Source organism: Acinonyx jubatus, chromosome C1 (assembly GCF_027475565.1).
Source record: "Acinonyx jubatus isolate Ajub_Pintada_27869175 chromosome C1, VMU_Ajub_asm_v1.0, whole genome shotgun sequence".
In the NCBI taxonomy this organism is placed as follows: Eukaryota; Metazoa; Chordata; class Mammalia; order Carnivora; family Felidae; genus Acinonyx; species Acinonyx jubatus.
The window spans coordinates 54,628,667-54,648,905 of NC_069381.1; the positions used below are offsets into that span (position 1 = coordinate 54,628,667).

The 20,239-nt window shown below is 35.1% G+C and overlaps 1 protein-coding gene across 18 annotated transcripts in view; it reads left to right on the top strand.

Annotated features, from left to right (window-relative positions):
• MIER1 (MIER1 transcriptional regulator) overlaps positions 1–20,239 on the top strand; it is a 60,411-nt gene that overhangs the window by 33,449 nt on the left and 6,723 nt on the right. For 14 of the 18 annotated variants that reach the window (XM_027058912.2, XM_027058913.2, XM_027058915.2 and 11 more), the window contains 7 exons: positions 625–672; positions 862–926; positions 4,667–4,739; positions 11,573–11,724; positions 12,881–12,962; positions 14,294–14,388; positions 17,319–17,446. In XM_027058912.2, coding sequence (XP_026914713.2) covers positions 625–672; positions 862–926; positions 4,667–4,739; positions 11,573–11,724; positions 12,881–12,962; positions 14,294–14,388; positions 17,319–17,446 — 643 coding nt within the window. The remainder of the gene's footprint in view (positions 1–624; positions 673–861; positions 927–4,666; positions 4,740–11,572; positions 11,725–12,880; positions 12,963–14,293; positions 14,389–17,318; positions 17,447–20,239) is intronic. The other 4 variants (XM_027058914.2, XM_027058917.2, XM_027058922.2 and 1 more) reach the window with 1 other exon arrangement.

Consider the following 20,239-nt stretch of genomic DNA (forward strand, 5'->3'; position numbering starts at 1 on the left):
AGATGGGTTAATGAAATTACTGTGTTTTAAGTTTGGTGAAAATCTGGTGTTTTTCCTTTTTCTTCTTAGATAAATTGCCAAAGTTTGGTTAAAAGTGGGATGCTAAGTGACTGCATTCTAAAACAATATTTATTTCATGATCTGGTATTTCAGTTGTGATGCACGTATGCATGAAAGCTATGTATATATACTGCCTATCTTAGCTTTTCCATAGGAAGATTTAATTTCTGAATGTAATTTACCCTTTTGAACTTTGTATGCCATTTTACAGTTGAGAAGATACTGAAACATGTAGTAGGTTTTAGATTTCCTATCCCAGTATGTAAATACAATTTTACTCCAAATGTAAACAAACGGCAGCTTGCCTGCTCTCAAGAAAACAGAGGTTGAGGAGAATGGAGGTCTTCATACATAGCCTCCCTTCACACTCCCACAGAGTGTTGCTAAAAAGTTGTCAGTATCTCAAGGAGCACTGATTGGAAAGCACTGTTTTTGTTTTATCCAAATTCTCGTTTTATTAGGGAAGAAATTGAGCTCCTATAATTCTGTCACCAGAACCAGAATTAGGTTCAGGAACAGATTATCTTGACTCTAATTAAACTTTTTTTTTTTTAATTTTCGTAGGAAATAATTGTCTAAGGATGCGGTTTTCTAAGATTGGAATTATCCTAGGTTTGTGGATTGTTTTCCTGTTTTAAACTGATAGGGTATTATTTGATTAGAAATATCTTGGCCCTATTCTGCAGATACTTTCAGGCATACTTAAATGTTCAATGGTAGATGTAAAAATAACATACAGCTAGATATACAGATGTGGACAGGAAAAACAATCATTTTATAATATTGTCTTATTTATTCTAGATAGCGAAATAGAAGAAGAATCTGAAGAAGATGAAGATTATATTCCATCAGAAGACTGGAAAAAGGTAGTTAGAGCCATATTTTCCCCAAGTTTAGGTAAATTAACATTAAAAACAAGTATAATTATTATTTTACTAGCTCTATATATTGATAAAGTTGAGGTAAGCCCTTTTTTAAATGTTTGGAAGATGTTCAGATTTCCCTTTAATATATCAAAGTAAGAATACTTATTTTTTTACAAAATAAAATAATGGCATAGAAAGAATTGGACTCTTTTTGAGCAAATCCATCTCAAACCAAGAACAGAAATTGAAATTTCGAGCTAGTGCTGATTTAGTTTTTCGTTGCACTGTAAAAACTATCACAAGTGAATGTTTTTTTAAACTTGGGAAAGTAGTTGAGGCTTTGGTTTTGTTAAAGTGGCTTTTGTTAAATAATTTAAATTATAAGTTTTTCCATCACATATTAATGTTGATATTTACAATTCAGAGTATGTTGGATGAAGGGACACATTTGAGCTTCTCTATAGCTATCCATAATAAGTTAATTTCTAAAGTGAATCTAAAGATTATATATTGACATAAGTTTTTAATTATAAAACTATATAACCGTACAACTTAATTTTACAGTAAAGTAGAAGAATTAAATTTAAGCTGTTGCAAAGCAGTTGAACTTACTAGGAAAATATGTCAAAATATCATGTAGAATTGATTAGAGCAAATCATTTATATAGAAGGATGATACCATTCTTTCTTTTTGTTTTTCTTTTTTTTTTTTCCTAATGTTTCTTTTTTTGAGACAGAGCGAGCAGGGGAGGGGGCAGAGAGAGAGGGAGACACAGATCCAAAGCAGGTTCCAGGCTCTGAGCTGTCAGTACAGAGCCCGATGCGGGGCTCAAACTCGCAAACCACAAGATCATGACCTGAGCCGAAGTTGGCCATTTGACTGAGTGACCCAGGCACCCCTCTTTTTTTTTTTTTTTTTCCTTTAATGTTTACTTTGAGAGAGCCTGTGCATGCCAGGGGGAGGGACAGAGGGAATCCCAAGCAACTTTCAACACAGAGACATGGGGCACAGTCTTCTGAACTGTGAGATCATGACCTGAGCCAAAATCAAGTGCTGGATGCTCAGCCAACCGAGCTCAGGTGCCCCGAAATGATGTCATTCTTACTGAGACATATCACTGTGTTTTGCTGTTAAAAATTACATTGAGCATTTTTTGCTGTTCTTTTTCCTAGGTCTGATTTTAAATTTAGTGCATAAACAATCATTTCTTTGGAAGCAGAATAGCTCTAAACATCAAAATCAGTGGACTGGCTATACTTTTTAAGTCATGATTGTTTAATTATTTAATTAGTTAATAGTTTTGAGTCTTCTTGTGGCTTTGTTTTTTTGTTTGCTTTTTTTAAGTTTAAAGTTTTTTGGTTTGGGATGCTTGGAGCAGACTTAATTGGTAATTAAAATAAGAGAACATCTTATACTTAAAGAGTTTCTATTAGGAAGAATGAAGTATTCAAATGAACTTGGAGTGGGCTCCCAGGTATTGTGGGCTTCAGCCACAGTTGGTCCATTTCTGGGTTTCCAAAGAGCTGTTTAGAAGACAGCGATACCATTGTGAGTTAGAATGGTAAGGGAAGTTTAGCTCAGTGCAGTATGTATTAATTTGAGTGAAAGATGAATGAAAGATGGGGCTGAAGACAGAAAACAAGGATCACAAAAGTTACTTATTATTTATGTGACCTATTTGGGCAAATGTTCTTCAATCCAGTTTTTTCTGATTCCTACACCATGCAGAAATTATGAAAACTAAAAACCTTGAAAGTCACCTTAAACTACTACTTTCTACCATATATTCAAATTTATATCTCTTTTCTCCAACTTAAATTGTTTTTATGTCTGAAGTGTGCAGTAGAGTATTTCAGTAAGTGTTGAATTATTATTTTTTTTTTTTTAGTGAAGGAACAAAAGCTTAAAAGAGGGACAGCATGGGGGAGTATTCTCTTCCTCAGGAAATTACGTAATAAAACAGGCCACAGTAAATCCAGACTGTTTTATTTTAGAATGATTTAGACTGTTGTAGTAAAAATTTTCAAGATTCTGAATCATCTTCTAAGGCTTGTAAGACACTAAATTTTTCTAGGAATTGGGACAGAGGAGACAGATTTGAAATCAAATTTGAGTCCAAGTTACAGCCCTAGAACTTAAGAGTGCATTCCTGAGGAACTTAATTGTTTTGAGTTTCATCTCACATAAATACAGAAGTAAAAATTTTAGCCTTGTTGAAGTTGGTGAGAATTTAATGAAAATTACACAGGATTTAATGAAAATTACACATAAGGTACCTTGTACATAATGCTCCTAAGTGCTATTTCCCTTCCCTACAGATTAGCATGTAAAAACGTGTTCTGAACTCAATAGGGAAAAGAGGTCGTCTTATTTTTACACTAGTCCAGAAGTTCTCAAACCTGGCTCCATGTTTAGAATCATTTGGAGAACTTTTAAATACTCATTACCAGGGCCTTTATCCAGAGATTACAATTTAGTTGGTCTGGAATGGATCCAGGCATTAATATTTTTAGAAGTGCCTGAGACAGGGAAGGGTTGATAACTTGACTGTCTATTCTCTGGTAAGCATTGATGAGTAAAGTTAAAAGAGGCACAAGAAGTGATAGTAGGGTACTCTTTTTTTATAATCAAAGACATAAAATTCACCTGTAAGAGTAGAGAAAACTTGTATGTGAATTCTTCTTAGAAAATTGACTGGTTTTCCTATGCAGGTTTAGCAAAAAATTAATTGCATAGAGTATGTCTTTGAAGTTATACTAGAAAAAATGAGATCGTGGTATCAATCGGTTGACAATAAGAGGAATTTTTTCAAATCCTAAGAGTTATTTCAACTGTTATTTAAACTGGTAAACTGTCACCTGAAACTTGTACCTTTTCTGCCTACATCTTCATTTTGAAAATGCAGTAGATTCAGTCTTAACATTTAGCCACCAGATAAAGGAGGGTCTATAATCTTGGTCCCTCTGTTTTGTAATATCTCATCGGTGATGATCACCAGTTATCTTTCTGAACAGCCAGCTTCCCCTAACCTGTGATTTTACATAGATTTGATGACTAAATTTCCTAAAGTAAGATTTAATTTTGTTTTGGGGAGGTTACTTTTTTCATTTTGTATTGTTTTGTGAAAGTCAGTCACTAACCTGCTTATCCATGTGGGCTTTCATCCATTTGACCTCTACAGAGCTTTATACAAACCCGTTTTTCTTTACCTTGAATCTGTGGTTCTCAGATAAGAGTGTATGTCAGAATCACCTGCACAGCAGCTTGCTGAGTCCCATCCCCAGAGTTTCTAGTTAGTAGGGCTCAGGTAAGAGCTGAGCATTTGCATATCTAACAGTTTCCCAAGTGACTGTGATGGTGCTGATCCAGGGACCATAGTTTACAGTGTAAATACCTTAATATATCTGAATTTGCTTTTCTGTTTTTCAGAGTGTTTGCAGTTTGAATTATAAGAACTCATTTTTACTTCTTTTTCTCCATATTTTGAAGTAGTTTGTATTCACTGCGTATATTGCATTACACCCCATTATTATTACTAATATTTTCATCCAATCATACCCAAGCTCTTTATTATTAACTCATTCATCCTCACAATACTCCTCTGAGGTAGTTAATTGGTTGTATCTTTTATGACAGAGAAACCATGAACAGTTTACCTAGGAAGATGGTAAAGTTAGAAAATGGATATAAAATCTGTGTTACTAGATCTTACTAATGTGTTATGTTATTTCTAAAATAGGAGATTATGGTGGGCTCCATGTTTCAAGCAGAGATTCCAGTTGGCATTTGTAGATACAAAGAAAATGAAAAAGGTGGGTTAATTAGTAAAGTTACATAGCTTGAATTTATGCTTTTGAAGTGATGAACTGTTATTTTATAATGGAATGAGACCAGGACAGTTTGTTACCCCATTGATTTATAAAAGAAGACCCTTCATTATCTCTGTAAGAAGAAAATGTTTCTGTTTTTCCAGTTTTGTTCTTAGAAAAGATTGAATGCCTTTTCATACTGAGTGACTTAAAACATCTCAACTTTTAATTTTGTTTTTCATATTTTAATTTCCCTGGATAAATCCTTTATAACCTGTATAAATTAAATGTAATAGGTTGTTTTATGTCAGTGGAAGCTGTTAGGTTTAAAAAAACTTAAGTACATAATGACCTAAAAAGCTTAATGGTAAGCTTTGAAACTTTTAATATCACTAAAATTGAGTACTTTAATATTTGTTTATTTGTAAAATAATTTGGGAAAACAACTTGTATACTTAAATTTTACATGATTTTTTCTATCATTTTATATAAAAATTCCAAGTCGTAAGTACTTAAACTTCCAGTAACATAAAATGCTTGAGGTCTTAAGTCTGTTTTAGATTATTCAGTTGGGGTGAGTTCCAGAAAGAGTGTTGTGGGTGTGTTTTTAATGTGTTCATGTATAGTATGACATCAGTCAGTGTTAGAAATCTTTGTTCATTTCTTTTATTTCAGTTGTTGTCTTCGCATTTCAGCTTACATATGCAGAGCCTTTTGGAGTTGCAGAAGACCTTTGTTTTCCTTCTAGTGTTCTCTCCAGAAACTTCCTTTATAATGCACCTGCTTTCAGGGCAAGCAGTAGGTAGAGGCAGTTAAGAGAACACCACAGGCCAGTAAATTCTAGTGACAGCAAAAATGTTTTAACACACCAGCAATAGCTTGTACTTACTTTCAAGTTAATTCCTGCAATATACAGGAACATTAAAAGTACAATATGGAGTGACTTTGTTATATAGTAAGATTCTATACATAGTTTTGTGAATACATTGGAGTTGTGTGCAAAAATAAGTGAACCATTGACATTTGTATTTATTTTTGTAACTGAATTTTAAATGTTATGCTTTGCTTATGTACTATATAATGATTAGCACATGTTCACCATTGAGTTCTTTCTCCAACTAAAGAGCTGAAAGTTAGACCTTTGTTCTAATTTATTTATTTATTTTTTTAAGTTTTGACCATGAAAAATAGTAGTGTCTGTCAGAAAATTTCGTATTTTGTAGGTGGGTAGGAAAATATTTTGGTTTTACATATGGCAGGTTAGTGTTAGGGCTTAAAGGTAGTTTTAATTAGCTCTTAATATGTTTTATGTTTTAACATGTTTGTATTGTCCGATATAGAAAATAAATGATCTTTAACTTTCGTTGTTTTAAATTTGGGTTTGATGCTTTCAATTTTATTGTAATTTTAGAAAGCAATTATGCATAATTATTTTTTCCCGGAACAGATACGATTTACAAATTTTACTCACCATGAGAATTCAAGCATTGTAGATGGTGTGAGGATCCGACTAGATTTAGCAAGGGGATCCTGCTTTAGAGGGGTCACTGTAGTATAGGTTCTTTCCTCAGTTTTGTATTTCTAGTAATTCATACTTCTGTCATATTACCCAGAATTTGTCACCACTTAGGGTACCCTGTGCACACAAACCAAACTCATGTGAAACTTAGGTAAATTACATTGTTAGGAAAAACTGTTAAAGGGATACTGAAGATTAGTGCATTCTGTTCCTTCTAGGAAAAAGTTTGCAAGATACTTTTCATTGGCTTGGTGAGCACACATTCAAGAGGGAGAACATTTGGTTGGAGTGATTTTGATTAAAAAAAATGCCACAAAGCTTTGATACCTTGATACCTTCACTGTAGGAATTATTTGATAAATGAATTAGAATTTTTTCATTGATACAAGGAAACCCTATTACTGAGTATCCTGGAGAGATACTGATGATTTTTTTTCTCTCTGATACCTGATTTCTTTTTTACTAGACTCCATGCAGCATATATATTCCTCATCAGCTATCATTTCTTTTTTTTTCTTTTAATTTCTGAGTATTTATTTTTGAGAGAGAGCACGCACACAAGTAGGGAGGGGCAGAGAGATAGAGAATCTCACAAACTGTGGGATCATGACCTGAGCTGAAACTGAGTTGACAAGCTTAACCAGCTGAGCCACCCAGGTGCCCCTCAGTTATCACTTCTGTTTCAGTTATATAAACAAGATTTGTTACAGTCACGTTAAATTCCTCTTTGAACCTGTATCTATTGTTATATAATCTCAACTACACTATTACAATTTTCTTAAATTTATGTAAATTAGCAGTTTACTCAGTGCAGTGTATTGTAATCATTTGTTTATTTTTTGCATCCTTAATACCTGGTATGATTCTGTTACATAGGCACTTAGTAAACATTTGGTGGCTGAGGTATTAGGTGGGTGCAGAATAATGTTGACAAAGCCAATACGGAGTCAGTAAACTTTGATCAGTATGTAGGCATTTGGCCTTGGACATGTTTACTTCCTTTTCTCCTCAGTATAAAATAGCTGTAAAAGAGCATTTATTTACAGAACCTATCAGGATTTACATAGGATATTTTCACAGGTAGCCTTAACAGCATATACATTGTAAGTACTCAGTGAGTGACATTAGTATTCAATGGATGATTAATCTTACTCATTACATTTAGGTTTTATTTTTCAGATTTTCAGAAACTATCAGTTCATGCTGTTTTACTTACAATTGGCAAAAACCCTCTTCAGTTAGCTTCAGCAAAAAAGAATTTACCTGATTGCGTAACTGGAAAGTTCTGGGTGGCCTGGCTTCAGATAAAACTGGATTTGGGGGTTCTTCTGATATCAGCTGTCCCTCTCCTTTCCCTTAGACAGGCTAAGATGGCTGCTGGGAGCTCCTGGCTTACGCTTTACACTGTCCCTGTAGCCAGAGAACCAGCACAGATGAAAACTTCTGTATCCGCCTTCGCTCCAGCAAAAGTCCTAGAGAGAATCTGTTAACTTTGTTTGAGTCATACTCAGCCAGAAGTAATTACTGTGACCAGAGAGAAGAGTGACTCTTCTGGTTTGCCCTGGCTCATTTATGTGTTCTTGGGGCTCCAGGGTGTGATGTCAGCCTCACTCAAATGGAAAGGATTTAATTCCTAAAGATGTGTTGTAGAAATGAAAAGCATGATTTTTCAGTTACGTATTTTATTGTTTCTTCCATATACTAAACTGAATGAACACTGCACCTTTTGTGATAAGACTGAATTGAATGCCGCTGACCATCTTGGAACACACACAGAGGACTGCCACCGCCTCCCCCTACTAAGAATTATCTGCCCAAAGTGTCAGTACTGCTGAGATTGAGAACCCTGGACTAGGTTGATTAGAATTAGTTGGGCTACTTAGGGGGAAAAGGGTTAAGAGAAAGGAGCCAAGATACCTATTTCCCAGTCTAATTTTCATGCTTGCATGACATGAGTTTTAGAGTAAGGAAATGATGGGTAGGAGTTTGGAAGCAGTGAATAGCAAAAGACTGCATGAATCTTTGTTTCTAATGAACATTTGACATATTATTGATTCTGAAGTTACTTACGAAAAATGTACACATGCATTATCCTTAGTTGATGATAATGTTGAAAAGGCAGTTCATTTAGCCTGTACATATAGGAAAGGCTCATCTAAACAACCTAAAATTTATGTCATTAATCACAGTGTGTCCTTTTAAGGACATGGGGTAAACCTCATTATACCATAGCTGATTATGGGCTGGCATTTTCATCCTCATGATACATTGATTACATTGAATTTTTACTTCGGCATTAAAAAACAGAATAACACTTCTTACGAAAACTGAAAGTGAATAAATATAAATTTATTCATGGGGGATTAATTTCCCAGATTTGTGGTGGTGGTTTCTGGACTTTCTACACACCCTCCCAACCACCACCACACACACTGAACTTTGTTAACTTATTGTGACAACCCATTTTATTTGAGCTTGATTTGTTACTTAAAATTCCATAATAAGCCCTTTCCTGGGTAACTCGAATATACTAGGTGTGTTCCTGCCTTCAGAATGTTTTCGTTTACTTATAATCACATGTGAATTATATCTCCCATAATATAAAGTGGATATATTTGTGGTTGCTTTTTTAAAAATTCTAACATCTAGGCTTGGTAGTTGATTTACACAACAAGAGATGTTATTTCTCTTCTGTATTTTATCCTGTGTTTTATCGTCGTGGTGGATTTTTGATTTTCTGAACTCTTGGCATTTTGTTCTGCAGCAGACATTTAACAAAAGTTAGCTGTTGTTGCCTGTTTTATTTAGATCAGGGTCAAAAGTCATATTTTATTTGGAGTGTAAACTTAAGTGGAAAATAATTTGGTCTGTTTCTGGAACCAGTAGACAGTGTGATTTATTCTCTGTGGAAATGCTGATTGTTCTCATCTGTGGTTATTTTTCAGTATGTTGTCACTGTATAAAATGAGGTGTTGTATTCTCAGGGTCAGCCTGTCTAGCTGTCTTGTCACAGTTCTAGGGGTCTGGCTTGTCATTTGGCGCCATCTGGTGATGTTTGTGTACTCAGCTTAGACAGGACATCTCTGTATCCTGTGGCAATTTGCAACTTAACAGAATGATTCCAGAGGTATCTTTCAGGTCACCTGTGCTTGTTTCATAGGCCCACTATGGGCGTATTTAAGTGGGAGAACACTGGGGACTCAGGGACGCACCACCTTCCATCTTTCTTAGGACTTCTTGTAAGGCCTTGTCCGCCCTCCATCCATTAGTCTCAGGAACATGAAAACTGTAGTCTTCCCCACTTCCCGCTTCAGTGAACAGAGGCTAAGCAGACAACAAAAATCAGTAGTCATATATCCAGATTCACTTTGTGATGGTAGTTTTATTGTATTTACAATTTAGAGTTTCACTAAGATTATACCAGCAGGCTAGAGAAGGAATGAGGTTTACTAAGGAAAATTTTCTAGAGATTATCCTTATACTTTATTTTTTTTAATTTTTTTTTTTTAACGTTTATTTTTGAGACAGGGAGAGACCGCATGAACGGGGGAGGGTCAGAGAGAGAGGGAGACACAGAATCCGAAACAGGCTTCAGGCTCTGAGCTGTCAGCACAGAGCCCGACGCGGGGCTTGAACTCGCGGACCTGAGCCGAAGTCGGCCGCTTAACCGACTGAGCCACCCTGGCGCCCCTAACCTTGTACTTTAAAGAAGAGTATCTATTTTGGGAAACAGAAAAGTAGAACGATATTTTAAAGTGTATGTGTGTAGTGGAGGTGCAGAGTGAGACAAGGTAATTTATATGAAAACACCCAACATAGTGCCTCATACATAGGAGATGCTTAATTAGCTGTTAATTCCTTTCTTTAAAAAAAATTTTTTTTTATGTTTATTTTTGAGAGAGAGCGAGCAGGGGAAGGGCAGAGAGGGAGGGAGACACAGAATCTGAAGCAGGCTCCAGTCTCTGAGCTCTCAGCACAGGGCCCGACATGGGGCTCGAACTCACGAACCGTGAGATCATGACCTGAGCCAAAGTTGGACGCTTAACCAACAGAGCCACCCAGACACCCTGCTGTTAATTCCTTTTTTTTTTAAAATAACACAAGGAACTTTGACACTGTCGGTTATCCTCTGTCTCTTAAATACAGAGTTTTTCTTTAGATGGTTCCTTCCTACTGGCATTTAAATGATTGTCTCTTGTCTCTTATGTTTAAAAACCAATAAAACCAAAAACTTTCTTCAGCTCTACCTCCCCTCCGGCTGTACCTGTCTCTCCTCTCTTAAAATCAAACTTTTTCAAGAGTCCCTACTTTATTTCTTTCCCTTCCATTTACTCTTCAGTCCTCTCTAGTGGGGCCTCAGCTTCCATTTCTGCACAGAAATGGCTCTTAAAACATTCCCCTCCTTGTTAGTAAGCCCATTGTACCTTTTTCAGTTGTTACACTGTTCATTGAAAAGCATTTAACCAGTCTAGCACTCCTTGAAGCATTTTCTTCCCCTAGCAGTGATGGTGTCACATTTGTTACTTTTTCTCTTTTGATTTTTCCTTGTTTTTTTTTGTCTGTGTTCATCTTCCTGTCAGTTACATTTGCACAGGGCTCTCATCTTAGGTTTTTCCTCCTTTCCTTCCACTTTTTAAATTGTGATGAGATTTAGGCTTTAGTCTTACTATAATGGAAATTCTGATGAAAGTGAAATGCTTTTTTTAAAAACGGAAAGACTCTTGCTTTATGAAAATGATTTATGTTCATTATATTTTCAAACTTCATAGAAAAATACATAAAAGAAAAAATTACCCCAAACCTTACCACCAAGAAATAAGCAGTGTTAACATTTGGTGAGCATTCTTTTAGACCTCTCATTTCAAAAATAATAGTTGTAGCTAACATCCATTGAACCTTAATAATGTGCCAGAATTGTTTTAGAGTACTTTAAATCTTTACAACCCAGTATGATAGTGTTGTTATCCCCATTTCACAGATGATGCAGAGAGAAGAGAAGTAACTTGCCCAAGGTCATATAGGTAGTAAATGGTGGTGATGCTATTCAAACCAAGAGAGCTTGGACTTGAGTAAACTCAAGCTAAGTCATCTTAGCTTGGCTATGAAACAGTTATAAAATTGTTTAAATCACTTAGGCCATAAAATATGATCCAAGAACAAGAATGAAGTTAGGCAAGTCCTAGGACCATGCTGTACCTCTCAGTTCTCAACATGTTGGCTTATAAGTGTGAATTATTTGTTTAATGTTAGTGTTTTAACACAAACTCTTAACAAGATTTGGCATTTTATTTTTAACTTCTATGTTTTACTAATTTAGTATATGAAAATGATGATCAGCTCCTGTGGGACCCTGAGTACTTACCAGAAGATAAAGTGATTGTATTTCTTAAGGATGCATCTAGAAGAACAGGTGATGAGAAAGGTGTAGAAGCAATTCCTGAAGGATCTCACATAAAAGACAATGAACAGGTACATGAGTAAGAAGTAACTTACATTATGGGATAAATGAGTCACAGGGATGAGAGGTACAGTATAGGGAATATAGTCAATAATACTATATGGGGACACTTGTGAGCATAGCACAATGTGTACAGTTGTCCAATCACTGTGTTGTACACCTGAAACTAATGTAACATCGTGTGTTCTTCAGTTTAAAAGGAGAAATAACTTACAACTTTCCCCAAGTAAATTAACCATTTACATCTATAGATGCAAATGCTGTCACACTCACTGTTATTAAGATACCCACCAAAATTCCTATAATGTCATCAATAGGGAATCGGCGATACCTAAGGTTACTTCATTAGTGTAATTTCAGCTAAAATAAAAATGATACCATTTTGCCTGTATATACTTTTTTTCAAAATTTTGGAGTTCCTTTGGATATTCCTAAGAGCTTGTGGATATCATCAACTTAGGAATACTATCTGGGATAATGTTTTAGGGATATGGTAGACAAGTTGCCTACAAGTAAACCTAATGATAGCAATTTTTTTTTTTTACCTTTTTTAAATCAATGCTTTTCTTTTCTCATTTATTTTAAATTAAATAGGAGCTGCAAAAAGCCAAAAAGAAAGGATTTGTGATTTTTATAAAATAGTTTCTTTTCATTTTTAAATTTCTGAGATATTATGGCTGCCAAGTTAGAGTATTTGCTTACCATTTTCAGTGTATTCAAAAGCGTTAATTAATCAGGATGGAATTTGTTGTTTTTTTTTTTCTTTTTTAATGTTTGTTTATTTTTGAGAGAGAGAGAGCGTGAGAGGGGTGGGAAGGAGAGAGAGAGAGAGAGAGAGGGAGAGGGAGGGAGAAACGCAAAGTCTGAAGCAGGCTCCAGGCTCTGAGCTGTCAGCACAGAGCCCAGCATGGGGCTAGAACCCACAAACTGTGAGATCGTGACCTGAGCCAAAGTCGGATGCTCAACTGACTGAGCCACCCAGGTGCCCAGAATTTGTTTGTCTTCAGTGTTTTCTTTAGAATTCTGTGTTGTATTCACTGGAATTGTCCTCCAGAAATGATGAACACACACACACTGGATTTAGGAAAAGCTTTTACTTTCGTAAGAAATTGTAGCCGTGAATTATTCATACTCTGGGTCACATATTGAAGCCTTTTATTTTTCTAGGCATTATATGAATTGGTTAAATGCAATTTTGACACAGAAGAAGCACTGAGAAGATTAAGATTTAATGTAAAAGCGGCTAGAGGTAAATAATACATTTTTATTTGTTTTCATGACTCAGCAGAAATTTAGAACTTAAGATCTTCAATCTACATAGGTATATCCTAGGTTTAGTAATACTGATCTTTCTGAATTCAGTATTTGCTGAATAACAAATAACTTGTAACATATCACGTAACTTGTGTCTAACACAAGCATTATGGGAAATGGGATTAAGTCTGGTTCTTTATGGGAAAATAAGGCCATTAAAAAACACATAATGTCTTTTAATTTCAGGGCATTGTTAAAAATACTTTTTATGTATTGATTTTGAGAGAGAGAGAGAGCATGCATGCATGCATGCACGCATGCGGGAGGGGCAGAGAGAGAAGGAAGGAGAACATTCTAAGCAGGCTTTGCACTGCCAGCACAGAGCACAACACAGGGCTCAGTTACACAGACCTTGAGATCATGACCTTAGCTGAAGTCAAGAGTCGGATGCTTAACCAGCTGAGCCACCCAGGTGCCCTTGAAGCATTTTTAATAAATATTTTCTTTTTTGATCTTGTTTAATAGCCCTGTGAGCTATGGAATGTGACAGTTACTTTAATTTCAAACTGTTGAGACTAAGGTCTCTGAATTGAAGTACCTTTGCTGAGGCAAACATAATTTATAAATAATGAAGCCATAATTAAAATCAGTCCAGGTTTTGGGGTTTTTTTTTTTTATTCTAACCAGCTCCCACTCTGCTTCACTAAGAACACTATATATTATCACATAACAAATGGAAGATATTCATTCATTCAACAAAAATTGGAAGGCAAGTTCTGAGGACATCATGAAGTCCCTGCCCTCATGGCGCTTAGAGCCTAGGTGGGAAGCTGAAAAACAGTTATGCGTTCTTCCAAGAATTAGAGGGTTCAATTCAAATTTATTGCAGTAGGACTTGACCTAATTTGGGGAATGGTGAAGCTTGTTAGGGAAAGCTTCTAGAACAAAGTGGTATTTTTGCTGGGATGTAAGCGAATTAGGTGAGAAGGATGAGGCAGGAAATAAGTATAGACAAAGGGAAACAGCACCACAAAGTCTAAAGTTAGAAAGAACATAGTGAATTTAAGGAATTGAAAGGTAGTAGTATAGTTAGATCATAAAGGAGAAAGTGGCCCAAGTTGAAATTGGAGAATTAGGGACCAAATCATCCAAAATTTTATTAAATACAGAGTCTTTGTCACTTTATCTTCTGCAGTCATCGGTAATAGAGCTCAGGAGTAAAATACTTCCTTATTGTTACTAGAAACTTACATTTTTATTTGTAACTGTTCATGTGCATTATTTGGGGGAATATTGCTTTAACAGTTTTCCTACTCTTTTTGTCAGAGGAATTATCTGTTTGGACAGAAGAAGAGTGTAGAAATTTTGAACAAGGGCTAAAGGCCTATGGAAAAGATTTTCATTTGATTCAGGCTAATAAAGTAAGTAATGATATATATGTTCTCTCTTTTATAAAAAGCTAGTTAACCCAGGTCATCTTATATCAATTATTTTCTAATGTTAAACATTCTTTGACGAATGTTTTACTCTGTTAGTTTTTGGGAATTATAAACATGCCTAGACTTTCTGGCATACATTTACTAAGTGACTGTTGTCAGTGCATGATGTTAGATGACTTTAAGAATTGGACTGATTTACAAATATGTTAATCAACTTTTGTGTAGGATGTGTATATATAATGGAATTGTTTAAAACTATTTTCCATAAACTTGGGACAGACTGTTTTAAAGGAGGGTGTTTAAATTTTTAAACTTTAAAACATTTGTAACATGACATTATTTACAATTAAAACATTTTTTACATTTGTTTAAGTCCCAAGTGTCTAAAATCAGATACTTCATATTTAATTTGGTTTTAATTAAGATTTAATTTTCTAGAAGAGTATCTCAATAAATCAGCTTTATTATACATTATAATTTTATAACTGGACAATTGTATGTAACATGATCCATTTATCATTCCATATTGATAATATCAATAATACAGTGTCCGTGTATACCCAAAAGAACTGCATAATTACTTGTATTGTTTCTGTGGGAAATTAGCATGCACAAAATTAAAATCTCAATAGTTTAAGTGGAGGAAATTAAGGAATTTCTAGGTTTATACCTAGAAATTTTTTAGCACATTTTTTAGCAAATAGAAATGACAAGGACCTTTGCATTACATGTTTCCTTAAAGATAGCATCTAAGTTTTATGTGATGGCTTGTCTAGGATGGTGTTGAAAGTATCTGGGCTTACATGGGCTTAATTTAAGTCTGAGTTCTAAATAGTCTGTCCCCATGTTCTTATACCTCTTGATGTGATTGGGTAGTATCTACTTAATTTGTTTCACTACATATTTAATAGTATATTTTATGTTCTGTAAATAGTTGCTTATAAATCCTGTGAGTTTATTTTTCTTAATTTTGTTGTGCATTAACTAGTTTACTCTTGATTAACTTGTTGCATTTTGGTATTTGGCCTCAGACATAAAACTAATAAGAGATACTTTTGAGTTGTAGCATTGGTGTCAAAAATGTATCATATTCCTTAATGTTGTGTCCGGATGAACTGATTACCTCCAGCACAGGGCATATTCTATGAAAGGCATGTATTATGCTAATGAGTAGATATGTATGTTTATGATTGTAAAAAAAAAATAGATTGTTTCGTGGTTGAAAGGGACATTTTGGATATGAGTTTTCCAGCATTCCTGCCTAGATTCAGATCAAACCATGCTGGATTACCTATGGGAGGGGACCCCTGGAATGGTAAGCTGGAATAATAACTAGCAGCAGCAACCCTCCAGAAATCCCTTTTTTAAGAAATAAGAACCTATTAGGTGACTGGAAACTACTAGTCAAAAAAGCCTTTAATGTCATATGGAAAATAAGACCTTTATTTCTTTGTAAGTATTTGGGATGGTGATATTTCTGTGTTCCAGAGGTCAGCTGACCTATCTATACCTAATATACTCTAGTGAACAAAAAAAGAGGACAGTAATTCTTTAAGGAGAAGAATGGTCCAGTGAAAACATTAAGACTTTGTTTTTATTCCTGAAATTGAAGTTTGGATCTTAAACATAAGTTCTTTGTAGGCTTACTTTATTGAAGATTTTTCATAATATTGTTAACTTTGCATGCCCCAAAATACCTTTTCAATTTTTGCTCTCAGTAAAGTACAGTCGACTTGGCTGGTGTCTGTATAGAATTAAGTTTCTAAAGGAGGCAAAAAAAAAAAAAGCTTGAGAAGATGATAAAAACAAAAACAAAAACCTTGAGAGCTTTCAGTCTTAGAGCAGCATGGGCCAAACTTGTAAAGTGCAAGCATAGGGGAAGAAAGAAAAATATGTCAGGTAGTGAAATGAGGATGTCATCAAATTGACTTTAGGTGCAGTCAGTCCCACAGGATACTTACTTCAAGATTAGACATTTATGGGTTCAAGCTATATGGTCTTGCATTCCAGCACTTATTCAGATACCTTTTTTCTTTATTTTAAACTCTCAGTACTTTATTACATACATCAACCCTACCAGCTTTGCAGGCTAAGTATTGAAAAGGGGGATGTTGTCCACATCATTTGCCAGTCTCATTGGTGTTGAACATTTATGTAAGGAGAGCCATTCAGTCGCATAGGTAGATATAGCACCAGTTGCTGGAGTAACTTAATAAACAAAGAATTAGCATTGGCATTATTATACCTTTCAACTCATTGTGGAATATTCTCAGCCTTTCTAGAAAGTAAAATAACTGAGTCTGGATCACCAGTAAGACCTCTAAGAGAATCTTTTAAATGGGAATTTAAAAGTAGACTCCCTAGGTATTCTGTGAGTAAAAGTATACTGTTCATAACATTAATTTTAATTAAATGCCACTTTCAGATATTTTCAATAGAGGAGTATTTATTTGTATAGTAAATTAAGATGCATTAATGTATTTATTTATTTAAATGTTTATTTTTGAGCAAGAGAGAATGAGGTGCAAAGTGCAAAGCAAGGGAGGAGCAAAGAGAGAGACACAGAATCCGAAGCAGGCCTCAGGCTCTGAGCTATTAGCACAGAGCCTGAAGCGGGGTTTGAACTCACCAAAGTCGGACACTTAACCGACTGAGCCACCCAGGTGCCCCAGATTAAGATGGTTTTAAAAAGCATAATGCTAAATATCTGAAGATTTGTTGCCAGTGTATTATTTCTCTCCATGGGGATTCATAAATAGTTTTAACAAAGCTGCTGCAGTGTTGTATTTTATACGTACAGTATTATATATTACTTAAGGTACAGGTAAATTTTTCACACTTCAGATATTTTTCATGAAATAATTCCTTTAAGGAGGAGATGATTCTTAAAAACAAGTGTTTGTTTCTTATAGGTTCGAACAAGGTCAGTTGGTGAATGTGTAGCATTCTATTATATGTGGAAAAAATCTGAACGTTATGATTTCTTTGCTCAGCAAACGCGATTTGGAAAAAAGAAATATAATCTTCATCCTGGTGTAACGTGAGTTTACTTTTTTCTGTCGAGTCATATATTTTTGCTTTTGGATTTTTCTTGAGAAAATTGTGATTTTTAGAATCTTCCTTTTTCACTAGGATAGGAGTTTACATTAAAGTTATCCATTTACAGATATATCTTCATAGGCCATTTAGACTTCAGTGTCTTATGAAACATAAACTACAATTCATAATATTTGAGACAATAAATACATCAAAGCAAATGTTAGAGTATGTTTTCAGGAGAGAAAACGGATCAGAATAGCTGTTAAAGCATGTTTTAGTTAACTTCTGTTCCATTCGGTATAAGCACATAGTTTTTATCTAATACTGTGAGCACAGTGAGAACAGAAAAGAGACTCTTCAGAAACTGTGGAGCTGAATGTCTCATAGAAGCTCATTAAAGAATGGAAATTAGTATTTTTCCTTGTCTAATCTATTTTTGATCCCAGAAACCAAAATAAGGTTTGGGTATAGATGATATAAAAGGGAAAAGACAGAGAAAATAAATCAGGTCAAATTTCATTTTTTAAATGATTTCATTTTGAAATTTCATTTTCATTTTTGTTACAAAGTGTTCTAAAGAGGAAAGAACATGCGCATGATGATGACTTCCCTTTTCCCCGATTTCCTGAAACCTTTCCTCTAACAGAAATAGTATATAATAGTCATCCAACTTTAGCTTACTCCCAGTGATACAGGGAGTATGGGTTGTTATTGAATGTAGTCTTTATGCAAAGTGCGTCCGTCATATGTCTGTATCAGTTGCTGTGCACCAAAATCTGAGCCTTATTTAGTCTAGCTTTGGAAAAAACTGTCCTGCTGCCTCTAAGGAATTTAAGTACATAGAGTATTGAATGAACCCTTCATCTCACGTGAGTTGTTGTAAAATGCTGATGAATTGGTCAGGTGGATTTAACTTCACCATTCTATCCTTCATTATTTCCTGCTGTTCACAAAATACAAATAATACTCAGTTGTGATTTTATTTGGTCAGTGTGCACCAGTAAATTCTTAGGGCTGGCCAAATAACTGCCTTTGAAAGATGTGCTTATATGCATATTTGATTGTGCTTTATTTAAACTCTAGGCTGGACTGCTTCTGGTCATGTTCATTTACAGGTGTCTCTGCTGGTCACTTCCCTGGAGGATCACACACTCTAAAAATCCAAAGCAAAATTATCTAAAAGGGAATAATGGGTATGGTTGCCCCTGGACATCATAGGACATTGGACTCTGCCTCATCCCCCATTATCCAAAGCTCACGATGCCTACAGTGGAATTCCATAAAGAGTATTCCAAATTTAATTGCTTAATGTTATAAATTTATAGTTAATTTTTTTTTCTTGATGATTTATTGGTAGTATTGAGGTATAATGACATAGAACAAGATATAGCTATGTAGGCTTCAGAGTGTATCTTAAAGTAGTCACAATTTTCAAGCTATTCTGTAGGGAAAAGCCATAGTAACATCTTTCATTTTTTTCACCCATTTCAGAAATATTATTCACACATGAACTACAGGCAATCTGTCGTCATCAGCAGTAAGAACATAAGAATTGCCTTGCTGGGTCAGACCCATGGTTCATCCCGTTTTCTCTTTCAGAAAGCATCACCAAGGGAAGTGTTGTGGGCTGGCTTAGTTGGTCGTGTGTGCTGTCAAGCTCAACAGGTTAGGTAGGGATGTGCCTCCAAACATTGTAGTTTCTTATTAACAATCTGGCCATAGCTTCTGGAAACTTTTTGAAGATACTTCTGTCTACAACTTTGATTCCTCTTAGGGTTAAGTATCTGTAGGTGGAGTAGCCACAGTTAAAAGTAGTCCCATACCACATCTTTTCTCATGCTTGAAGATTTTACAGTGCCCCCTGGTGTAATGGTATGAAGTGAACATACGTGGTTTTCCCTGTAGGCGAAAATACTGTGGTTTTGTAGGCTTTAGTTATGTCCCTTCTGTGTGTTTCATAGTTTTTGGTTTTGTTTTTTCTTTAACTGAACAAACTGTAATTTTTTACTCCTACTTACCCCTTTTAGCTATGTTACATCTTCTATGAGAAGCTGTGACCAGACCGTACCTTATTTCCCAAAGGGCAGAAATTGTGGTTTTCTGTAAACATGGAGATTCTTTTCTAGTTTGCTTCCAGGACCTTCTTCTGTTAGTAGTTGCACTTTGAGTGCACAAAACATTATTAGAAATGTGAGTTTTTTCATCTTTTTAGTCAAAATCCATAGAGCACGTTATCCTGGAAGTCATTTGTTCATTTTTCTGTGACATTTTTACCTTTCAATTTGTTCACCAAAATGAAGTGCATTTGCCACTTTCATGCCTTATAAACCGCCTCTGCAAGATTCTACTGCAGATTCTCTCTACTCACTACCTGGAAGATTTGGTAGCCATATGCAAATTAGAGATTGTATTGCAACAAGCTTGCAAATATTTCTTTTTAAAGTAAAAACTTAACCCAGCATAACTCTGATTATCTGAATGCTACTCCAGCCTCCTGGATGGCCCACCTGACTTCTTCCTTAAGCACTATGGATGCCATTAATCTTTAAGAAATAATAGTAATTCTTCTACAATACCATTGTGGTATCCAGTCAACTCTGGCTTCCTTTGCTTGGCTTTTAACATCCTCCATTATCCATTTCCACCATACCAAATTTATTTCCAACAAGTCTTCATCATGTATCATCTGTTCTTATTTAGTCATAGCTTCTGTAATCCCTTTGGCATTCATACTCATTTCTGTTTCTGTGTACTTCCAGTTCGTTACATAATTGTTCTGGAATTATGATGAATG